Genomic DNA, 6315 nt, shown 5'->3' on the forward strand with positions numbered 1-6315 from the left:
ATTAAGATCTCCCATGGTACTAAAAAGACCTTGGTATTCTCCCAAGATACTGAAAACTACATAGAGTTGCATATGCAACAAATATTTATTAACTTCCTGTTATGTCCAGGCTTTATGTTGCATGCTGGGAATACAATGTGGAATGAGATACAGTACCAGTCTTCTAGAAGCCTATATACCAAGACAGGTAGTATAGGTAGATGGGCAGAAAGAATGTACCTGAAGGATAGTCTCTTATTTTTTCTGTGCTTTAGTTTGCCCATCTATAAATAAAAATTGAATTAGAACCATGTATTTCAAACTTTCTGCCCATCACATACTCCCAGGAAAACCATACTTAGCACCCCAATAGATGAAACACATAAAGCAACTGACCTATAAACTTATAACATAAAAGGATTTTAATATATAAAACCTGTTTTAAAGAACAAAGAATGAATAAATATCACTAAGCATAACAAAAATTTTAACTTGAATCTCTCCGTAACATTTATTTTAAGTTGAATCCTCCTGGAAACTTAGGTAGTAAGATTTATAAAAAACACTTGCTAAATGAATAAATGAAAAAACAAAGGAATACATTGTACCACAGATAACATTAAGATCTTCTGTATACATGTTTGGATTCTTTAATACAGTGTTTCAAAAATATCTTCCAAGAGGAATTGACCCTTACAAATGTGAACAGGTACTTTGGGAATTATATATTAATATTAACTTTTTCTCTTAAAACACACAGACTGGATGATAAAGGCCAAGCGGTTCGCATCAATTTCAATAATGCAACTAGGGACACGATATTTGATGTACCTGTTGAAAGAGTTCAGCCTTTTTATGCTGCTCTGAAGGAGTTTGTTGGCCTCATGAATAGCAAAGAATTCAAGTTTACCTTCAAGATGAATCCAGGTCAGTGAATACATTTTCTAAAATAACTGAAAGCATGGATTTCTTCCACCTTAACCATCTAGAATCCAGTGCAGTTTTTCTCAAGTAGGGCACATGGAACACTTACAACAGGATCTTGGTGAGCCACAGACTTACTTAAATAGCAGACTGCTGGAACTCACCTATGCTATGTTGATTCTTACAAGCTACTCGATAATCTTAAGCACTCCAAAATTTAGGGTTTCCAACCTAAAGAATAAATACTTGAAAGACAGTCCATAGGCCAAATGAAATCTCGTGTGTCATATTAACACTGATGTTTTATGTTTCTATCCTGATAGTCTATCAATACAAATTGAGGCTTGTATTTAATTCTATCCTGGTAGAGAATATCCTCATGATTCTCACTGGAAAGTGCATGAGTAATGTTTATTCTTTAGGCTTATTAGCAAAGATAGTACTACCAGAAATAAAGTAATTCTTGAAGTATTCCAGTTACTTGAAATATGTGAGTAAAAAGGATTACTTTTTTTCTCTGGACCATCTCTACTCAGCAAAGTGCCATTAAACTTGAGGGTTTTGGTATCTGTCGGAAAAAGCACAATTTCTCCCTGCTGTTGATTTGGCCACATGGAACATCCTTGTCACTTGTAATTATTTTTTGATTGATCTTTGGAATAATAAGGTAAAATAGGAATCTGCATGAATCCACTGCCATGTGGTCACAGCAGGTTGATTTTTAAGAGTGGCAACATGTAAAATGAAAATATTATAGAAAAAAATATTAAAAAGCAGCAGTTGAAATCCAAGCTCAAACCATTTAATGGCACTAGCTTTGAGCAAATCACTTAACTTCTCAAAGTCTTGGTTTATTTCATGTATGAAAAGATGAAATAATACATTCTTTTCAAGATTCTTATGAGGCTTAGAAATAATATACATAAAATACTAGGAACATAGAAGACAAACCAAGAATGTTACTGTCCCTTTTATTATTTGAAGCTTTTAAACTGGGAAGAAACATTTCTAATTAAAAGATAAGTATCAATCAGTAAAAATAATTCAAAAGTTTTACACATAGATAATATTTTCAATAAGAATGATTTTTTTTGAAAGTGGGGGGCATCACTATAAATTATTTATTTATTATTTCAGAATATTACAGGGGTACATATGTTTAAACCGTCTACAGGAGTCTATCTGGCAATGTAGCTTACAGCCTAAAGCAATTTGCATCCAGTGTCCTGATTTGTGTAGAAAAGTGAATATGCAGTTTTATGCAAAGAAATAAGCAATTCTTAATGTGAACCAAGTAGCAGTAGTATTTCGCCTATTAAATTTTCTAGCTCTGCAAGTCATTTAAACACATGATTATTCATATTGAAAAAAACCTTTTATTTAGGGGATGTGATTACTTTTGATAACTGGCGCGTACTTCACGGCCGACAGAGCTACGAAGCAGGAACTGAGATATCCCGCCATCTAGAAGGAGCTTACGCTGACTGGGATGTGGTAATGTCAAGGCTTCGTATCTTAAGGCAGAGTGTTGAGAATGGAAACTGAGAATCCCGTCTATCATTTTAGTAAGATTCCAATGAGTGTATTTTGTAAGATGTGGCAGTTATTTACAGACCAGCATCTATGTCATTTACATATAATTTCTTTAACATTGAACATGTAACCTCTCTAAGTACTTTTTTCTTTGTAATCATATACAATGTCAACTTTTTAGATGTGTTAGCAGTGTGCACTCTGTTCCAAATAAAGCCTTCCTTCTGTTCTGTGGCATGCATGCTCTAATTTCTTTTGCCCATATGAGTGTCTCCAGAATGCCTACAAATAGTTTTTGCATCAAATAAAACCTTTCTTTACATAAAGCTTTTGTTTCAAATAAAACATGCTTCTGCCCTGTTGCCTACAGAGTCTCATTTTTCATGATTTCATAGGACCATCTTTAGCCTGCTTGGGAAAAGCTTCATATTTTCAAAGATCTGTTTTATTCACTTTTATTATAAAATTTGATTACCCAAGTTTCCAGACCTCACCAACTTGGTGATCTCAACATTTCCTTTTAATACCTAAATTATGACAACAAAACCAAAGCATGCCAAATTATGAGAAAATCTGGTTTCACTAATTTTCTCTTCCTCCAAATAAATACTCTCAAGAGCTGCCAGAATTGCTTACACCTGTCTGTGAATCAGTTCTCCTCATTCCTTGCCTCCAACTAACAACTGGGAATGGGAAAGGAAAAACCAAGATGCATACGCTACTCTTTTTTTTTTTTTTTTTTTTTTTTTTTTTTTTTTTTTTTTTTTTTTTTTGAGACAGAGTGTCACTTTGTTGCCCGGGCTAGAGTGAGTGCCGTGGCATCAGCCTAGCTCACAGCAACCTCAAACTCCTGGGCTTAAGCGATCCTACTGCCTCAGCCTCCCTAGTAGCTGGGACTACAGGCATGAGCCACCATGCCCGGCTAATTTTTTTTGTATATATATTTTTTAGTTGGCCAGATAATTTCTTTCTATTTTTAGTAGAGACGGGGTCTCACTCTTGCTCAGGCTGGTCTCGAACTCCTGACCTCGAGCGATCCACCCGCCTCGGCCTCCCAGAGCTAGGATTACAGGCGTGAGCCACCGCGCCCGGCCATACGCTACTCTTGAATGAACAGGATGTCTGCTAATCTCTGGACAGCCTCACCTACTGGTCTCGGCTTCCTTCATAGCCACTGCCTTGCCCCAGCAGTGAAACGCAAGTGTCACTGCCAGCCATAGAAGTCTCACTCCTGTCGAGTCCAGTAGGGTGGGAACCCGCAGCTTAGGGCGACATATGGCCTTCTGGATCCTTGAGTGTGGCCTTTTGACTGAATCCAAATTTTACGGAACAAATCCTTTCATTAAAAGAGGTGCAACAGAGAAAGATGAAGCTTTTCTTGCCTCCTTTGGTGCTTAAAAAAGAACAATCTCAAAATCAGAAGGCTGCAGGCTCCTCACCACTCAAAAGATTTTTGGACCTAACCAAACATCTTGTTCTAAAAGCCCTAATCACTGCCACCACTGTAGAGCTCTACCTGCTGCCTCAAGACCAAGTGAAAACACCACTTCCACCCATGTTTTAACTTTTGCTACATACCCACAAATTGTGCCCAGGGCACTGGAAGTCTGGATCAAGAGCACCTTTAGCCCATGTGGGCACACCCCTTGACACCCTGAACTTTGGTATCAAGTCCACATCACCAGCCCTGATGCCCCTTCCCTTGTAACAATTCCTTTCTGGGGCCTTCATCCTCCTTCCCTATCAGCTGGCTTTGACTTGGGCTACTGTAGTATATCACACATGTTTGACGCCTTTGAACTGCAAAGGGAATGGCTTGAATTCTAAATCTCATCTCTCCTAAAATGCTCCTAGAATAAAAACAGGTGAGTTCAATGGCCTGGTTCAAAGAGGCAACATTCAACACTTAAAAACAAATAATTTGCTGGAGTGACCCTTGATCCATCCATTCATAGCATCTAAACCCATGCCACTTATCCAGCTAAAGTGACTTCTTACGTTTTTGTTCATTTGGCAGATATTTATCACACATCTGGTATATATCAGGCATTCTGCTAGACTAAGGATACAGAAGGACTTGAAGTGTGCCTTCTTACAGTCTGCTGGGGAAGCAAATAAAGATAAAGATGATGATGTGCCATGTTAACAGAGTGGTTTGCAGGAAGGCAATGAAGCCAAACCGGGGAGGCTAAGGAAAGCTTCACTCTGGGTTGAATTATGAGAGTTAATAGTAGTTTTCCAGGCAAAGATGGGGAACTGACTCCAACTTAAAGGCAGAAGCACCACAGAGAATTGAGAGTGAAAACAGGGCATGTGTTAACTTTCAAGTGACAGTAGAAGATCAAGATCACAGCAGTGGTGTAAATTCTGGAGTTGGATGCCTAGGTTCAAACCAAAATAATAAAAATCAGTTAACCATGTGTCTTTGGACAAAGAACTTTTCTTCTTAAGCCTCCTTTTTTATCTATAAATAAGACTAATAACAGTTCTTCTCCCATTAAATTTTTATGAGGATTAAATTAAAGTTCATGTGAAACAGTGTTTTCCCAAATTTCTCAGACAATAAGTCACACCCATGGTGCCTTTTAAAAAAAAAAAATACAGCTTCCCAGACCATTCCCTGAAGATTATGATTCAATGGATCTGGGACGAGGACCAGGAATTATATTTTTAGCAAGGATCCCAGGTGATATACATCATCAGTGAAGTTTGGAAAATATTGATATAAAACATTTAGCATAGCTCCAGGATCAGGGTAAGCACTCAATAGACATTAAATATTATTAGTTATAATAACAAAAGTTGTAGAGGGAGAGGGTGGTTGGTGGTTGGGGTGAAAACAGATATGTGAGGCTGGAAACAGAGACAGGGGCCAAGTCATGAAATGTCTAAATGCATGTTGCATAAAAGAGTCAGTATTTTATCTTGCAAGCAATGAGGAGCCTTTTAAAGGTTTTTAAGCATTAAAGTGCCTTGATTAGACATTCATTTTTAAAGATCCATCTGGCTTCACTGTGGAGGGAATTATAAATGGGCAAGACTAAAGGCCATAAATCTAGTTATGAGGTTACTGTAGGAAGCCAGATGAAAAATTAGGAAGGATTAAGTAAGAACACTGGGAAATGGAATGAAGAGATACTTAGAAGGCTAAATCTAGAGGACTTGACCCACTGCATATAAAGAATGAGAAAGATGTCTAGGTTGTCTCACGGGTTTCTAGTTGAGAAAAATGGGTTATGCACAGGAAAAGAAGCCACAATAGCAGAATCAAGACTGTTCAGCAGAAAATGAATTCAGTTTTGAATAATCTGAGCTTGAGCTGCCACTGAGCTAATCCATTTGGCAGTTGGATATACATACACGTAGATCACAGGACAGAGATCTGGATTAGAGATCTACTTTTGGAAAGTGTATAGATGGTAGTTGAAATCATTTGTCTTCCTGGAGACATTTAATGATGTGACCAAAGTCACAACCCTAAGGGTTTGATGATAAGCAAATGATATTGGCTTAGCTTATGGAATCAGTTATACTCAGAAAATCAGTAGGGGCTTATATTCAAAATCAGATAAACCTCTTACATACCATATTTTGTCTCTAGAAGACAGCATTTCAAGCCACCACCCTATAGCCTGGCTATTTCTTCTCTGTTGCAAATATTATTTCTGCTCTGGAAAGGAGAGACAGAAGGATTGGATGCAGTTGCAACAATTTCTGAAGTGTTATATAGAACATGACATATTATGGGCTACAGCAGCTAGTGCTGACTGAAGATGATTAGGTTTCCTGGATATAACCATCTTAAGATTTGACTTCACCCCAAACTGATAATAGACCTGATGTAACTTGGATTAGAATTTACCCCTATTTGGCAACATG

General features: G+C 37.5%; 1 protein-coding gene across 2 annotated transcripts in view; it reads left to right on the top strand.

Annotated features, from left to right (window-relative positions):
- BBOX1 (gamma-butyrobetaine hydroxylase 1) overlaps positions 1-2798 on the top strand; it is a 58036-nt gene extending 55238 nt beyond the window's left edge. For both annotated transcript variants that reach the window (XM_045557698.1, XM_045557697.1), the window contains exons 7-8: positions 740-906; positions 2288-2798. In XM_045557698.1, coding sequence (XP_045413654.1) covers positions 740-906; positions 2288-2448 — 328 coding nt within the window. In that variant the 3' untranslated portion in view covers positions 2449-2798. The remainder of the gene's footprint in view (positions 1-739; positions 907-2287) is intronic.
- The last annotated feature ends 3517 nt before the right edge of the window (positions 2799-6315 follow it).

This window comes from Lemur catta, chromosome 7 (genome assembly GCF_020740605.2).
Source record: "Lemur catta isolate mLemCat1 chromosome 7, mLemCat1.pri, whole genome shotgun sequence".
NCBI lineage: Eukaryota > Metazoa > Chordata > Mammalia > Primates > Lemuridae > Lemur > Lemur catta.